The sequence below is a fragment of the Halichoerus grypus genome, chromosome 2, assembly GCF_964656455.1.
Source record: "Halichoerus grypus chromosome 2, mHalGry1.hap1.1, whole genome shotgun sequence".
Classification (NCBI taxonomy): domain Eukaryota; kingdom Metazoa; phylum Chordata; class Mammalia; order Carnivora; family Phocidae; genus Halichoerus; species Halichoerus grypus.
This window is the reverse complement of record NC_135713.1, coordinates 15338686-15358019: the sequence shown is the minus strand read 5'-3', so window position 1 is coordinate 15358019 and position 19334 is coordinate 15338686. Positions and strand designations below refer to the sequence as shown.

At 34.6% G+C, this 19334-nt stretch overlaps 1 protein-coding gene across 4 annotated transcripts in view; it reads left to right on the top strand.

Moving 5' to 3' along the window:
* Positions 1-19334, top strand: part of CDH18 (cadherin 18) — a 458591-nt gene that overhangs the window by 383534 nt on the left and 55723 nt on the right. For all 4 annotated transcript variants that reach the window (XM_036064734.2, XM_078066588.1, XM_036064737.2 and 1 more), the window contains exon 8: positions 14303-14439. In XM_036064734.2, the coding sequence (XP_035920627.1) occupies positions 14303-14439 (137 nt within the window). The remainder of the gene's footprint in view (positions 1-14302; positions 14440-19334) is intronic.

Genomic DNA, 19334 nt, shown 5'->3' with positions numbered 1-19334 from the left:
TCAATCAGCCTTGCTGAATCTCAAATATATGAGCAAGGAATAACGATGTTGTATAAATATGTTGATAGAATTAAGTTAAATTGATATAAAATACCAAGCACAGTCAGTAAGTTATCACTAAATAATATTTTTTTTATTGTGATATGTCATGCAGTAGTGATAATGAAAGCCTTTCTTGCATGATCAGAAAGGTGTTTCCTTTTTCTTTTTCTTTTTTTTTTTTTTGGTCTCAATTATGATAAAAGTCAAAGGGTTGCATACTGGTACAAGGCTTTTTAGTTACCTTGTATTTATACTTTGGATAATCCTAAGGCCCTAGAAAGTTTGAAATCTTTAACAAATTTGTCTGCTTGATCCTATCAAGTCCTTATTCTCAGATTCTTCATTTATTATCCTTTTTAACAAAAGCTATTATGGTAAATATTCTCCTTGATATCTATGTTATGTTTATAAAGGGTTTCAATTTTCTTTTATATAAGCATTATTATTTCAGTTAAAAAAGAAATGCCCGCAGCACTCATGCATGGACAGAAACAATTTTCTGTGCACTAATGTATATATTCAACAATCCTATTCCATCTGTGAGTACAAAAACAACACCTTGTCAATTGATAACCCCTCTGTCACACTTACAGCAAGAGTTAAGCATTGTTTGAAGTTTCAGGATAGGCAAACTATACAAAATAATATGCATAAACCTAATTTTAGAAATTGATCTCTGATCAAAGGGATGGATATTTAAGTCAATGTGTTTAGTTGCAAATGAGGGAGAAGCCCACTATGCTTCATTATTCCATGGAATGCCATATTTCAACAATATTTTTGTCACATAATAATAAGTAAAATTCTTCTAACAACATTAAAAACTAGAGCATTCTAAAAGATACTTATAAATGTGGCCATCCTTTATCAAAAGAGGACAATACACTTTGAGAAAAATATTTCATGCTCTTAGTTTGAGGTGAAAAGATTTGATAAATAATGGTAAGAGTTTCTTTTGAAAACTAAAGTTTGATATTAATGATGTATTCTGTAATACGTTTTTACAACATAACAAATTTTAAAAATGCTATGAGGGGTAGAATATATTTTCCAAAATGGTAGACCAAAGGGAGGAAAAATTGAGGTCAGACACAAACTTCTTTCAGTGTTGGTCTATATATCCCAACATACACAAAAAACACTCATTCCACAAAGAACAGTGGTTCTTACCCAAGGACAATACCACACACACACCAGAGGATATTTGGCAATATCTTAAGACATGTTTGGTTGTCACAACTGAGGGAGGAATACTATCATCTGTGGGTAGAGGCCAGGGATGGTGCTAGAACATCCTACAATTCACAAAAGAGTCCCCACAACAGAGAAGTAGCTGGTCCAAAATATCGATAATGCTGAAAATGTGAAACCCTGACATAGAGAAAACCAAACTGGGCTGTCCATTGGTAAAACTGAAGGAGTAATTATTCTCATGGAAAGAAATTCTGAAAATACATTTTTGAGGATTACATACCAGTATGTATATTTCACATACATGCATAGCCATGTGGATGTTTCAACATCTACAGTTCATTTAATAAAATGTTATTTATATGTAATTAATTGTCCCATGATATTATTGATTACCTCAGTAATGGCTCCATATTATTAGAAGCTTTTAATTGAACCCCTGCTGTGTTACATATGTTCTCCCAGTTTCTGGGATACGAAGACGATTGGTATATTGTCTCTAAACACTAATATTGAGACATACAAATCCATTAGAATACGCATTATCCTTTTTATTTCGTTTTGGTTAGAAAACTAAAATGAATCCTTCCAATGCTGCCTTAAAATAACTAGACTCTATAGCTGCTGTTTGGGGGCATAATTAACATAATATTTATTCTTGATTTTAATAAAAATGTGTCATTCACACGGGCCTCTAGGTGTAAACAGTGAATAAAAAACAGAAAACATTAACAAACAGAAAAGCAAGCTATACTTCCACCTTTTTCAGGGACCAAATGTTTGTACTAATTTAGGAAACGTACTTTGAAAAGATGTACCTTGCAATGTGCACTGAAATGCAATTAACTCCGAGTTTGCAGAATTGATAATGAAAGGGAGTTTGAGTCTTATAGGCATTTGTGCAAACTTCCTGACTTCAGTCTTTGTGTTTCAATTTTCTAAACTATTAGTAAGAGCATACCAGGTCTAGCTTTTGTCTCTCTTAAAACAAGACTGTGCAATTTGCAGCAATCCAATCATCACCTTGTATTTTGAAAATGAAATCAGAATCAGGCTTTTTGCTAGCAGTGAAGAAACCCTTGATTTAAACAGACTATACTCACTTGCTGGTATATTACAAATGGAATTCAGGAATTTCCTATGTAGCTACTGAGAGATGAGCAATTCTATACTGGACATGAGAAGCTAGAGAGCTTTCTAGAAAGTGACTGTTAAAAATAGTGATTGTTCATTGCTTGCTATCTGTGGGCCAGGGGCTTTATATAGCATGCCAAAAACCCCTGTAGGAACCCTAAAGTGTCTATATTATTCATCCCATTCTACAGATGAAGAATTGAGGGCTCAGAAAGTTAAGTAATTGGGCCCAGTTTCCACAGTGATAAAGTGGCAGACTCGGAATTTAGATCCGGTTTTACTTTTCCCCCCAAACCCTGTTTTTAGCAATGTTCTGCTACATCTTATATATCTCACCTAACAAAAACAATAAAAACTGCACTTACAGAAGTCACATATCATACAGTAGGAAGCAGATGAATATTTTGCATGTTTAAAAAGCCATTAATTAAATGCCATACCTGCGATCTCGTATTCATGTAGATGCGTTTCACACATGGGAAAAGGGATCTGAAGACAGTCAAGTCTTATTTTACCTCTAGCATCTCAAGAGCAAAACTGTTCTTAATTTTAGAGTTTCTTCATATTATAAAGTCTAAGACATTAGACTTGATTTAGTACAACAAAAAGAAAATTATTGAAGTCCTCAATATTTCTCATATGATGAAAAGCTTTACTATAAATTTATATGACTAAGTATTTCCCTCACATCTTTACTTCTTTTCCACTCTGGTTCATAATCTGATTTTATCTGTACATTTACTCATTGTTAAGATTTTTATTTTTTTCTTTATATGATAACCTTAAAGCAGTCAGAGGAAATATTAAATATTTTGCATAATCATGTCAAATGCTCATCATGACACTATTTAGGGACAATAGCCTATTTACATGCTAACATAAGAAATAAAATTGTGATCAGATTTGGAAATATTTGCCAAAATAAAAAAAATCTTTCTAAAATATCTTAAAAAAAAAAAAGACTAGTTGCAGAGAATTAGAAGTGTTTGTTCAATCTGTTTTGAGTTTAGCTGTAGTTTCAGTGAACAAACGCTTACAGTATATTCACCACATACTTATTGTTATATTTGTTTTCCTATGCATTTCTGAATTTTCACATAGTTCATGATGAGATGGGAGTTAGAATATTGCATTAATTTTGAATGCCATAACAGCAAAAAATTAGAAATATTTCAAAATAATGACAAGGTCATGTTGCAAAATTGAAAAGTAGAGTAAAAACAAATATTTAAGAAGGTTTGCATGCAGGATTCATACTCTTGAAAAGAAGATGAAAAATTATCAAAATATATTCATGTAAAAGATCAGCTGATACAAAATGAGCTTTTATTCTATATACAAAATTTATTTGTAAAAGTTTAGTTCATTTAAGTCACGAATACCTTAATTCGTTCCGTAATAGCAAGCCTTAATCCACCCTCATCAAAACTCTCATGGTCTTCTGATACAAAGGGGACAACTCGGGACTCCCAGGTGGCTCAGTGGTTAAGCATCTGCCTTTGGCTCAGGTCATGATCCCAGGGTCCTGGGATGAAGTCCCGCATTGGGCTCCTTGCTTGGCAGGGAGCCTGATTCTCCCTCTGCCTGATACTCCCACTGCTTATGCCCTCTCTCTCTCTGACAAATAAGTAAATATAATCTTTAAAAGAAAAAAAAAATGAGAACTCATTAGAGACATTTAATGCAAATGGGGCAGAGATAGAGAAAGGAGGCTCCCATTTAAAGCCAGAAGTCTTTGTCTATGACTTGTGTTTTGTATCATATTATATATGGTTAGCACATTTACATTGACTAATAACTTGACTATAAAATGTCGTGTGAATATGACATTTGAGAATGTAAAGGGACTTAAAGATGATGGAGATAACCCTGTTCTTTTTTTTTTTTTTAAGATTTTTAATTTATTCATTTGAGAGAGAGAGAGAGAGAGCACCAGACAGTGAGAGCATGAGCAGGGGGGAGGGGCAGAGGGAGAAGGCTCAGCAGGGAGCCTGACGTGGGACTTGATTCCAGGACCCTGGGATCATGACCTGAGCCAAAGGCAGGCACTTTACCCACTGAGCCACCCAGGTGCCCCCGAGACAGCCCTGTTCTTATAAAGATACAGATATCTTAGACCAAGAAGGCTGAGTGACTCACACAGCTAACTAATCATAGAGACCGGATAAGAATGCGGTCATTTTTACCAGGCTTCAATAAAGACACAAAAACTCCTGCAGATTTTTTTTCCATTTGGGGGTTCAAATTTATCTGACAGCCTAGCGTGTGGTGGTACCCACCCCAAATCGCAGTCCTGACCCCAGAAGAAGAACTTATTTTCTGGGTGGCAAGCATAACTCATTGAGCCTTGGAATGAATACATAAGCCCTGGCTTAGTGATGCTTTGCTAGTCTACTGACTGGAGACTAAACACCCAAATAGCTTGCATGTAATTTTTTCAAGTAAATGATAATTGCTAAACATGGTTCCATAGCATTCTAGAACTCAGGAGTATTAGAATTTCTGATATCTTAGTTACTTACAGGCATGAATAACTGAGGAAACAATTTTTGGGCAGAGATTTTTTTTCTTCTTTAGATATTTTTTTGTTTCATTGGATCAGGGTCTTGGTTCAGGAAGTTAAAAAGCTTCTAAAATATCTGTGTCCTATATGTGCTGCCTGTTTTATTAAGCACAATACACACTATCAGGTGGTAAATGGTCCTTGTGTTTTTCTGTTTGTTTTTTTTTTTTTCCAGAAAGATTATTTTCTAGATACATGGATTATGGAGTAAATTGCATCCCCAAAGTAAGCTAAGGGAACCTTAAATCATTTAATGAATCTAAGTTATACTGCAAGTGTGTGACTTTTTGTTAAAGATGAGGCCAAGTTGTTGTAATATCCCACAGGGTGCATATTGATTAAACTTTACCCCATCTATTGATCATAGTCAGTAAAACTTATAAAAGCTGTTGTTTGGGAGGCAAAATCTCAAATAAATTTTCTTTGCCACTCACATTCTATATCTACAAGCATCTAAATTGTGACAACTGAAAGAGGTCTCCTATACTTTAAACCAACTGACGTTTCTCTAGGTAAATCACTGTAAAAATAGATTTCCATTACATAAGTTTTAAATTAATTTCTTACAGTAAAATGGACAGAGTATAATGAAAATAATAGGTGCCTCCGAGGACTGAAATTTTATTATCAAAATGAAAAATAACGTTCCAGTGCACTTTAACATGACTAATAATTATCTTGAGTTTCTATCTACATAATCAAAGGGAAATTGAGTGCCAAATGATGAACTGGTAATTTGTTTAAAGTTGCTTCTGTTAAGGAAAATACTTGAATGAAGGGAATCACTATTGAGATTGACTGTTTGCTCTGGACAATAATTTGTCTGCATATTTGTTGATCCATAAATTCTAATTTGAATAATGAATTTTCATCATATTTCAGGGTAATGCATTTTCTCTTTACTTATTGCATTAATACATATTTACTAGAAATAAGAGATGATGCATATGTTGTATGATAGAAAAGAGAGTAACTGTAGGAATAAAAATTATAACCCAGGATTATAACTTATGATGGCCACGTTGCAAGACATTTTCCTTTGCTACATGGGCCCATGTATGTGTCAGTGTGAAATTAAGTAAGGTTTGCATAGGGAACTGGTCCAGTTAGAGGGATCTTAAGGACTACCAGGCAAATATGAGCTCGCACAAACTTAATTTAACTTACTCTAGTCGATAGCCAAGAGATTACCAATTCCTCACACACAGCATCTTATTGATCGTTGATCATATAATTTCCCAAATAGCATTTAATATAGATGTTACCTTGATGATTCATGATTACAATGATGATTCATGCAGAATGCAGTGAACACATAGTGGTGGTAGAGATCTAATGATGTGTCATAATCATCATATTAGAGTAGCCTTGTATCTGCCTCAACATTTCCTCTGTCATGCTTACCCTTTGACCAAATATGCCTATAGATTGGTCCCAGGAATTAACTAGATATACTGTGGAGTGTCACTGTATTATGTCTTAAAATTATATCTAGAACAATGAGTTCAGTGAAATACTGTGGGAAGTATAAATGAATCTGTCCTTTTTCAATATTTAGGTATCTCTTGATGACAGAGGAAAGTAAGCTAAGCACTCACTCTTTAAAAAAAAAAAAAAGTTTCCTAAATTAACCTAACAAATTTCAAATATAATATTAGGAGTATGTATGAAAGATATTAGAAACACATAAAAAAACTGTCTCTATATGAAAATATACTGCTCTAAATAAATGAAATATGATGACTTATTGGCTTGATTGTTTCTACCAAAATGGGTATAAAAGAAGTAAAAGCTACTATGAAATGCCTTAATTAATTTCATACTAGGTATCAACATGTTCTTTATATTTGTTGAATAATTGATTAGTTTATTGATTCACTTATGAGCCAAAGTCATACACCTATAATATAATGGGTGAAAGCAAAAGAACTTTATTCTCATATAGTTTCCAAATGAAAATGACTCATATGCACCAAATAAGGAATTACAGATAATTTCATTCTCTGATAGATTTTTTAGAAACAAACAGTAGTTCATGCTATTTACATGGAAACTCTTGTTCCTTCAATAATAATCCTTATTCAGATCCCATTGTGCTTACAACACTTTGCCAGAAAAACAAAACAGAAAAGAACAAACAAAAAACAGAACTTACTATTTGTGAACTTTCTCATCAAAATAGACTCAAGGTTTCCAAGACATAAAACCATCCTAAAAGACATTGAAACAAATGATATTTATCTATTAAGGCCTATCATTTGATACCCAACCATAAAATGCTTTCAAATATTACCTCACTTAATCCTCACAATAAAATTAGGATGTAGGTCATATCTGCATTTTGCTTACAAAGAAAATTCAGACAGGTGATATATTGATTAAGTCACAGAGCTAAGAAGTGGTTTAGATTTATGAGCATCACATTTACTTGGTTTCCAAATGTGTGTAAATTTCTTTACTGCTTAACACCATTTTCACACATATGCTGGATCTATTTTAGAGGCAAATTTCCATAGAGTTCCTCTTTGTGTTTTGAATAAATCAAGGCCAGGATCTACATCTTGTAGACAGAGAAAAAGAATATAGATATTTTTCAGCAGCCTCAAGAGGTTATTGTCTCTAAAGTATCTGAAAATCGGAAATTTTGTTCTTGATAAAGTCCCCTACACATTCTTCTTTCTTTTCTATGTATCTTCAAGAGCCTATCTGTGTATTTAGCCTTTGGAAGATGCCTCTCTAGTCATCGCTGCAAAAACCACTTCTGAAGCCTTGTTTTGTTTAGAATTTTACTCTTGTCTCTGATTTTTGTTTTGTTTTGTTTTAAAAGATTTTATTTATTGCGAGAGAGAGAGATTGAGAGAATGAGTGGGATGAGGGGCGGAGGGAGAAGCCGACTCTCCGCAGAGCAGGGACAATGACGCGGAACTCAATCGCAGGACTCTGGGATCATGACCTGAGCCCAAGGGAACTTGATCCGAAGACCCTAGGATCATGACCTGAGCCGAAAGCAGACGCTTAACTGAATGAACCACCCAAGTGTCCTTTGTCTCTGATTTTAAACTCTGAGTATTGATCATGTTAGTTTGCAAATTCTTCCCTTTTCTGTTTCCCTAACTAAATCATGTTTAATTCCCAGGTCTTATTATTTCCTCTTTTAAATATCCCTCATTCTTTACTTGTGCTCCTTCAAATAAATACTTTTGAATGAATAGATAAAGCCTTAAATACTTCCAAGATCTATAAAGAACTCAAATTCAACACCCAAAAAAACCAAATAATCAAGTCAAAAAATGGGCAGAAGACATGAACAGACACTGAGATGCCCTTCAACAGATGAATGGATAAAGAAGATGTGGTCCGTATATACAATGAAGTATTACTCAGCCATCAGAAAGGATGAATACCCAACTTTTACATCAACATGGATGAGACTGGAGGAGATTATGCTAAGTGAAATAAGTCAAGCACAGAAAGTCAATTATCATATGGTTTCACTTATTTGTGGAACATAAGGGATAGCATGGAGGACATTAGGAGAAGGAAGGGAAAAATGAAGGGGGTGAAATCAGAGGGGGAGACAAACCATGAGAGACTATGGACTCTGAGAAATAAACTGAAGGTTTTAGCGGGGAGGCGGGTGGGGGGATGGGATGGGTTAGCCCGGTGATGCGTATTAAGGAGGACGCGTACTGCATGGAGCACTGGGTGTTATATGAAAATAATGAATCGTGGATCACTACATCGAAACTAATGATGTATTGTATGGTGACTAACATAACACTATAAAATTAAAAAATAAAATAAAATAACAGTGATAGGATCCTAAAAAAATTAAAAAAAAAAAATAAAATAAGGGAGCTTATAAATACTACTTGATGGACTTAAATTGTATTTTAATCACTTGCCCTAACTAGCTTCGTGATATTGAATAAAATTCTTCATCGCTCCATACCTCACTTTCCTCCTCTGTAAAAAGGGGCTATTAATAGTACTTGTCTTGTGCAGTTGTTTTGAGTTTATAATGAACTAATATATAGAAAACATTTAAAGTATATTATGGTACACTGTGAGTGCTCCATGAATGTGAGCTTTCTTTACTTCTTATTAGATAGCTTTCGTAAATAATTCATGTATGAGTATTTCTTTCCAATCTTATCTATCATCCCTGGATAGTCTTATATGAAGAGAGAAAGTAGAATTTGAAGAATAACCTCTTGCCAAGTTATATATACTCTTGCCTCAGTTTATGCTAGTTCATTTTTTATAGCAATGGACAATAATATTTTTAAAAAAACTTCTCAGAACTATTTTCTCAGGTTTTATCATTAATCCCAATTTATAATTTACATCGTCTACAGAAATGGCTACTTGATTTTATGCTTGTTATATATCCCTGAAAATGTCAAATTAACATTAGCATTGTAAAAAAATCTAAATATTCATATATGAGTTCATAAAGTATTAAGATGTTGTGTTGACCTTTTTGAAGGTTTATGGAAGGAAGCAAATGGATTTTGTTATGAAAATATTTTAAAAAGTTACCTACTGAGAATATTTTCATCTACTTTTTATTTGCTTGATAAACATTTTTATGGATCCGTGCTATTTCCCTAATTTTAAATCATTAGCAGTGAATGATTCTACATTTAAAACCCCAAAATAGTTTTAAATCATTTCTTTTCTCTTACATTTTCATTTTTTTTTCTTTTTTTTTTTTCCAGTTTTTATTTGTATGGTTAGGCAGAAATCCAAGGTTAGAGTAAAGCAGAACTCTTTAGTTCTACTTGAGTTGAAATTCAATTGCAACTCCACGTACAAGACTCTGCATCCAAGCATCCCCTAATATCTAGCCCTTAAATTGTAGATTTCTCAGGAGTTAGGTCACAGAGAAAGCTAACAAGTAAATAACATGAAACTGAAGACACATACCTAGCATTATACCTACCATTTAAAAAAATATTTAAACATATTTTTTAATTCAAATAAAAGCATTTTTATTCTGAAGGTATGCTTTCAGAATGCTGCTAGCATTTACATTAGAAAGTCTGTGTGAAGTGCCTAAAAGAGAGCAGATTGCCCTGATACAAACACTATCCATGTCTTAGTCTTAATTTAGCTTAGAAACAGAAGAAATCTAATTTTTAAAAAAGATTTTATTTATCTATTTGAGAGAGAGAGAGAGAGCAGAGGGAGAGGGACAAGCAGACTCTCCACTGAGTGCTCCATCTTAGAACCCTGAGATCATAACCTGAGCCTAAATCAAGAGTTGGACACTCAACCAACTGAGCCACCCTGGTGCTGCCCCCCCCAATTTTTGTTTTCCACACCGACAGTTCTGTAGCGAGCAGATTTCTAAGATGAGGCATGTCACCCCATATTTCATAGGGGTGTGTTGATAACAATGTAATCTGAGTTTTGCTGATAGTTGATGCAGGAAACTTTGGAATTGAATATGTTTTTTTGTTTTTGTTTTTTTTTTTAAAGATTTTATTTATTTATTTGACAGAGAGAGGCAGTGAGAGAGGGAACACAAGCAAGGGGAGTGTGAGAGGGAGAAGCAGGCTTCCCGCGGAGCAGGGAGCCCGATGCGGGGCTCGATCCCAGGACCTTGGGATCATGACCTGAGCCGAAGGCAGATGCTTAACGACTGAGCCACCCAGGCGCCCCGGAATTGAATATGTTTTAACTTTAGATATAATTTTCCAATACAGAAATCATGGTTCTTAGGATACCGAAAAATGGAAAGCGTCTTGAAGGCAGGTTAATGACAACTAACTTTAGATGATGTAATAACCAGTTTTCCAACTGATATATTTTAAAGGAAGTTATCTTTTTTGTGTGACGAAACTTCTCACATCTTTAAGGCAATCCTGCCTTCATTCTCAACATCAGGGTCTCTGGAAAAAGAATATTATGAGAAGGATCTTTTTGTGATATAAACTCAAGTCAAAATCAGTTTCAGTGCACAAGGACCTAATGCTTCGGGAAAGCCCGATGACATTGCTCTTTCCCACTGTTCTGTAGGGTCTGGATCTCTGCCTTTTCTCTGAATCAGATTTGCTTTATATCTGTACCTCTTCCTGTTTAAATTCCTTCTTTAGTTTCAGCTTTCTTCAACTAACATACAGTTATTATTAAAACAATCTATGCAAAATGATCTAGTTCATCTTTTGATCACACAGTTGCAAGGGTTTTATTCTAGCTCTGTAAGGTGTTACTTTCATTGAATGGGATTTCTTAGGATGCTCTACAGTTTCGATCTGCATGATGCTATTAATATCTTCTGTCATGTGTGTGCATGTGTATCCACAGGTTGTTATAAGGTTTCACACTTTTGCACCGTGTTCTACATACTCTGTTAATACATTACACCTAGGAGAGGCACGGTATTGTATTTCCTGACTTGGGCTTCACAGATTCACATTCAATATATTCTTGAATTCACTATTAAAAACAATTGTGCAAGACTGTTGAATCTCAGATCTGTACCTCTGAAACAAATAATGCAATATATGTTAAGAAAGAAAAAAAGAAGAAGAAGAATGTAGCAGGAGGGGAAGAATGAAGGGGGGGAAATCGGAGGGGGAGAAGAACCGTGAGAGACGATGGACTCTGAAAAACATACTGAGGGTTCTAGAGGGGAGGGGGTTGGGAGGATGGGTTAGCCTGGTGATGGGTATTGAGGAGGGCACGTTCTGCATGGAGCACTGGGTGTTATGCACAAACAATGAATCATGGAACACTATATCTAAAACTAATGATGTAATGTATGGGGATTAACATAACAATAAAAAATTAAAAAAAAAACAGTTTATATTTTATCGAAACTATTCTTTTCAAGTTAACTAATGATGTCCATCTTCCGAAATCCAATAACCCTTACTAACCTCACTCAGCCTCTTAGTAGATTCACTATAATTGTTCACTTGAAACACTGTCTTTTCTTGGCTTCTGTGCACCCCCTCCCACTTTGCCTCCTCTCCTGGACTCTTCCTCTCCTTTTGCTAGCACCCACTCTTGGACATATGCTGGGCTGTTTTAGGCTCAAAAGTCTGGGTGCTAGAGTGCTCAATATTTCACTTTTCTCCTATAGTTCTCTCCCAGATGAAATCATGCCTTTCCCATAACCTTAAATTTAGGCTGATATATCTCAAATGGATATTTCCTGTTCAGAAAGTGAACTTAAACTCTGCCCCCATATCCAGTTCTCTAGTTTTTACTCCACACGTTTATCTAATTGGCTTCTAAGGCCTAATGTGTCAAAATCATTGATTACTTCCCAGTTTTTTTTTTTTTTTCTCCCAAAGGGTGTTTGTTTGTTTGTTTGTTTGTTTCTCCTACCTCTATTCAGCTCAGTAAATAGGTTTATCAATTACATGGTAGCTCAAACACACATACACACACAAACACACAAAACACACTAAATTGAATCATTTGTAATTTCCCCCTTCACTAATGCCACTCAAATAAAAAGTTTTATAGGCTGTATTCAATATATAGCATTATTTTTTACAGTTCTGTCCATTTTCTTACTTTTTCCACCTTTATTCAAGATGACATCATTTCTTTTCTGAATTGTTTTTAACTTTCTGCAATCTAAGAATCAAAGTAGCCACGGTGGGGACGCCTGGGTGGCCCAGTCGGTTAAGTGTCCAACTCTTGGTTTCAGTTCAGGTCATGATCTCAGGGTCATTTTGGTTTCCTGGATTTCAAATATTCTTCCCCTGGTACTTTGTGCCTAATCAGTTCATTTTTGTTCTGCAGGTCTAGATGAAATGTTACTTAAGCTGAGGTTAAGGAAGAGGGGAGAAGTATTTGAGATTTAAGGAGGAAACACTTCCTTCAATAGTTCTAGAAATAGTTTGGGACATTTCTAGAGAATATTATGACTGTTTACTATATTTTTAATTCATATTTATGTGAATAAACTGTTGCTGGATAATGTAAAACTCCAAAACTTAGAGGCAGAGAAACAAGTAATTAAAAAAGAAAGAAAGAGGGATGCCTGGCTGGCTCAGTCGTTAAGCATCTGCCTTCAGGTCATGATCCCATGGTCCTGGGATTGAGTCCCACATCGGGCTCCTTGCTCAGTGAGGAGCCTGCTTCTCCCTCTCCCTCTGCTGCTCCCCCTGCTTGTGTTCTCTCTCTCTGTCTCTGACAAATAAATAAATAAAAATCTTTTAAAAAAGAAAGAAAGAAAGAAAAGAAATGAGTAATTTATAACCATAGTGTATGTGCCTGAACTAGTTGAAGACCAGCTAAACTAGGCTGGCTTCTATTTGCCAGCTCTGCTTAACTCCAGTGCATTCAATAATGCATCTGCTCATTTACTAGGTAGCTCTCCTCTAGGATGGGGTACCTGAACTGGAACAACTTTGTCCTTGTGTCTCTCATCTTCCTTCTGGGACTAGTGGACTAGCCCCAGCATGTTCTTTTTGTGTCAGTGGCAGGGCATAAGAAAGAATAGGCAAAGTCTTATGAAACCTTGGCCTAAATATGGAACAGTCACCATCACTTTCAATGATGATGATGATCACTTTCAATCACTTTTCATCTCATTCTTTTTTTTTTTGTTTTAGTTTTTATTTAAATTCCAGTTAGTTAACATACAGTGTAATACTAGCTTTGGGTGTACAATTTAGTGACTGGACACCTACAAACACCCGGTGTTCATCTATTTGCTAAAGTAGGCTGGAGGCAAAATCTAATGTGAGAAAAATCTGAAACATCTTATGCATTGGAGATGGAAGATGATTTGTGGCCAATAATGCAACCTACCTCTCATTTAGTTGTTTTCTCATTTTCTCACTCAACAAGTGGGCTAGGTGATGCAGATACAATGATAATTAATTGAAATGTTTTGATTTTTATTTTATATTTATCTTCAAATGTCAGCTATAATGAAACTCCAGGATAAACTAATCTCTGACATCTGCTACTATCCTAAAAATTTTGTATATGTAGCAATGAGAAGTTTCATTAAAGATTTAATGTTTTGTTTTGTTTTGTTTTCCAAAGTACTATAGACTTCCCAGGGGCAATTTTTTTTTTTTTTTTTTTGTCTCTCCCTTATTAATCCCAAAGTTCCTACTATCTACTGTTCTATTAATGGAATTCAGAAAGGTGTTTTTTTTTTTTTAATTTGAATTAGTAATTAGAGTAAACATTAATTAAGGGTTGACAGACAAAAATAATTGATGTCAGTTCTATGCAAATATAAAGTTGCCAGGCAAATCTTAGGAGGCAAATATAGAAACTAAAAATATACATTTAAATATTTGAATATATCTGATTTAATACTGCCCTTGTCTTAGTCTTACTTTCTTCGTTATATTATCAAGTGAAAAGAAGAGCTATCTGTTTTTTCCCTAGGTACTTCATTGACTACAGTGCTGAAGATGACAGATGTTTCAACATTGATGCCAATACGGGAACCATTAGGACTACAAAGGTCCTTGATAGAGAAGAAACTTCATGGTACAACATCACAGTTGCTGCTTCGGAAAATGGTAAACTACTTTATGTATCATAAAAAAAGATGTCACTTTTACATGAAGATTTATACCGAGATTTTCTTGGGAGCAGGGCTCTCACCATTTTTATTTGTGGCGCCAGCATCCAGCATCTAGCAGAGTGTACAGAACATATTAGATGCAGTTAGTCATTGTCAGATGCAGTGAATAAATCTCATACTTTTTTTTTTTTTTTTTGCTTTAATCTCAGCATACTGGTGGAAAATTGACATCACAGAACACTTCATCCCCATCCCTGAGTCAAAATATCTGGTTTGCCTCCTAATTGTGAGGCTCGCTCTGTGGGTGGTTTCCACGCTTGCCTACCATGAAAAATATTGCTGTGAGCATTAATATGAAAGCTTTTCATAGACATGTTTTTATTTCTTTTGGGTATATACCCTGAAGTGAGATAGCTCAGTCACATAGAAACTCTATATTTAATTATTTGATGAACTGCCAGACTGTTTTCCAAAGTAGCTACATTTTACATTCCTAAAAGCAGTGAGGATTCCAATTTCTCTATATGATTACCAGTATTTATTGTTATGTATCTTTTGATTATAATCATTCTAGTGGGGTGATAGCTCCTTATGGTTTATGCATTTTCATAATGTCCTCTGTTACCAATCAATAATTAGACTACTCCAGCCTTTTATATCCTGCCTGAATTTTTATGTTTTTACATCTGCAAAATTAGCTCAAGTGGTTTCCATTTAGATAATTTTTTCAACATAATATTCTCTTTGAAAATAGCATTCACTAATTACTTTTAAATGATTGTTATAAAGAATACATGAGTGAATTCATTTATGATCATTCTGGTTAATTTTCATATTCAAAATAACCAGACTAGGAGTAGAATTGCATGCTCTTTGTCACCTAATGACAATTAAATGACTGTCAAATGATAAGAGCTCATTCAATATCAGTTGAAAAAATAAAGGAATTAATGGGTTAATATATCCAAGAAATGATAAGGGCATTGAAAAGATTCAGAAAAGATTATGCACTTTTGGGGAACAGGCTCCAAATATAGAAGATGGAAGGGAAGAATCCCTGGAGAAAATGATATTTGTTAGAAAAAACAGGAACTTACTTTAAAATAAATTCAAATGTCACTCCAGAGGTATTTCAATAAGAAACCATACTTTAGATTATTTCTAAATATCACCTTAGTCCAAATAATATTTGCATCAAGTAGAAACTAATTTGTGAATATACATCAGTTCATATATACCATGAAAATTATATTATTTGCAATGATCACTGAAGGGAATGCTCATTTTTACTTAAGTAACATCTTAAATATATACTTAATAAGTTATTTTTCTTTTCTTTTTTTTTTTTTACTATTTGTTAGTACTTCATATGGGAAATTAGTTAATACATACCTACTAAGTAAAAAGGTATAGTAGATCGCATTATACTCAATTATATAGATGATAATTTAAAAAAAATAGCCTTAGGGACACCTCAATAAGCATTACTAAAAATAATTCAATCCTAATTATAAATAGATATGTAGAAAGAATGAGCAATAGTTAAGGTTTTATAGACATATTGGAGACTTCTTTAGGAAGTGCACATTCATACACTGATTGCTTGGCATAAGTGCCTTATTAAATATCACTGGGGGCCCTTCTGTATACAGTTGCTTGAAACATTAACCTCAAATTCAGCCACATTAGAAAAGCATTTACTAGTATATCCTGTTTTGGAAATGTACTTGATGTTTTTTATAAAATGGATTTTTTAAAGGCTTTATTTTTCTGTAGAGCAGTTTTAGGTCTACGGCAAAATTAAGAGGTAGGTACAGAGATTTTCCAAATAGTCCCCACACCTATACATGCATAACACCCTCCATTATGAACATCCTCCACCAGAGTGATGTATTTGTAACACCTTTGACACATCATCATCATCCAAAGTCTATAGATTAGCTTAAGTTTCATTCCTGGTATTCTGTGGGTTTAGATAAAAGTATGGTGGTATGTATTCATTATTATAGTATCATACATAGTGTTTTCCTTGCACTAATAACCCCATGTGTACTGCCTATCCATCTCTACTCACCCTGATCTCTGGTAACCACTGTGTCTTTTGTTTGTGTGTTTGTTTTGTTTTGTTTTTTTGTTTTACTGGCTCCATAGTTTCTCCTTTTCCAGAATGTCATACAGTTTGAATTATACCATATGTAGCCTTTAAGATTGGCTTCTTCCCTTAGTAATAAGGGAAGAGTAATAAGTAATAAGTAAAGATCTTCCATGTCTTTTTATGGCTTGATAGTTCATTTCTCTTTAATACTCAATAACATTCCATTGTCTGGATGTACCACAGTATCCATTCACACACTGAAGGACGTCTTGGTTGGTTCCAAGTTTTGGCAATTATGAATAAACTACAACAACAAAAACATTCCTGTGTAGGTTTTTATATGCACAGAAGTTTTCAATTCCTTCTGGTAGATTCCAAGGAGTGCAATTAGTGGGTCAAACTAAGGGTATATTTAGCTTTGTAAGAAACTGACAAACTTTTCCAGAGTGGTTATGCCATTTTGAATTCTCCCCAGCAATGAATGAGAGTTCCTGTTGTTCCACATACTCATCAGCATTTGCTGTTAGATTTGGGTGACTCCAAGGTATAGAGTGGTATCTCATTGTTGCTTTATTTTGCATTTCTCTGATGACGTATATATGGAACATCTTTCCATACATTTATTTGCTATCTGTCTGTCCTACTTTGATGAGGTGTCTGTTAAGATCTTTGGCCCAGTTTTTAATCAGGTTTTGTTTTCTTATCAGTAATAAGAGTTCTGTGTATGTTTTAGAAAGTAGTCCATCAGATGTGTATTTTACAGATATTTTCTCCCAGTCTGTGACTTGTTTCTTCATTCGCTTGGCATTCTTTTGCAGAATTGAAATCAGGTTTTTAGAACTGTTCTTAATGTAAGTTTCTAAGGAACTTGGTGTGCTATGGAATGACATTTACAAGTTAATATTTTAAAGAACTTTTTTTTTTGGCCTACCTAGAGTGTTGTGCAAGTAAGACAAAGGTGCCCCTTCTGGGTAGATGAAACAATGAAGCAGGATTTAAGAGAAAATAAGAAGCCTGTGATAAAAGTTGGCTATTATTTAAATAAATACATACATACATACATACATACATACATACATGCATACATAAATAAATAAATAAAATTTGTTTAAAAAATAATAAAAAAATAAAAACAAACCAGGTCTGTGCACAGAAAAAAAAAAAATTCCCCTTCCTCCAGGGGAACAGGCCACATGCTAAGGGACTGATGTGAGAATATTAGGTGTCACAAAAAGTGTGTGGGCCTCTGAACATGTAGGTAGGGCCCAAATGCAGTGCAGCTCTTATTTACATGGTGTTTGATTCTGCTTTCTTTTATCCTTTGGTTCTAAGTCCAAGTGACTATTCAGCTGCCTCGTCATATGGTAAAGACAGAAAATATGTGCCTGGTCTATGATATCCTTCCCTGCTACTGGTGAATAACTGATAGCTATCTTGCTTTTATACAGTGTATTTTTACAGATGTGTCATCCTAATAAAAATCTCTGGAATAGAAAGCATGGATATTATTTTCATTTTATAGGTAAGGAAATTGGGACTCATACAAAATATGAATCTAAGTATTCTGACTCCTAGATCTATGTTCTTCCTAATATGGCCTTTAAGGGAAGCTGATATTCATTGAATCCAAGTTTGGGTTAGATATTTTAACTAATTGAGGTTTGTTTTGTTATTTATCTTTAAAATGCATTCTGTGGCAGAAGATTATTTCTAGGATTTTAATGAAGACACTAAGAATCAGATGAATTCAATAAGCTGCCTTCGATTAGAGAAGTAGAAAGTGTTGTATTCTTATCACATATCACAGTTGTTGAGGAAGAGTGCTTTCCAAATAAATACCTGGAATATTTCTGTTACAGGTAACAATGCCTTCCCTCCATGTAATCCATAATTTAGCTACTTAGAAATTTCTATTACATTTCTGGTTTGGAGTAGCAAATAACCACATGACGTCTATAGGTCAGAGGTCCAGGTAGGTTCAACTGGATTCCTTGCTTAAGGTCTGGCAAGACTGAAGTCATGTGTCAGCTGGGCTAGGCTCTTATCTGGAGGCTCTGGGGAAGAATCTGCTTTAATGCTTATTCTTCTCATTGCCTGGGTCTACTTCCTTAAGATGTAGGTGTAATGTCTCCATTTTCATCCCTTGTCAGCTGGGGCAGCTTTCTTCTCCTAGAGGCTGCCTGCATTTCTCCTCATGTGGTTTTTTCCTTCTTCAAACAACCAACAGTGTGTCAAGTCCTTTTGCTCCTTTGAATCTCTTTGACTTTCTCTTCTGCTACCAGCTGGGAAGTCTCTGTTCTCAAAGGTATCCACTTGGGGTGCCTGGGTGGCTCAGTTGGTTAAGCAATCACCTCTTGATTTCACTCAGGTCATGATCTCAGGGATCAAGCCCCACTTCCATCTGGCTCCATGCTGGGCATGGAGTTTGCTTAGTATTCTCTCTCTCCCTCTCCCTCTGCCCTTCCCCACCCTGCACCCACACATGCATGCTCTCTCTCTCTAAAAAAAAAAAAAAAAAAAAAAAATATATATATATATATATATATATATATATATATATATAATAAAATAAAATAAAAATAAAGGTATCCACCTTATTGGGTCAGGCCCACACAGATAATCTCTGTATTTTAAGGTGAACTGAATTGGGCCTTTACATCAACAAAATCTTTTCACAGCAGTACCTAGATTCATGTTTGGTTGAATGAACAAGGAACAGGGATCTTATTCTGTCATCTTTAGAATTGTGCCTATGATAACCCTAAAATATCTAAAAAAAAAAAAAAAAAAAAAAA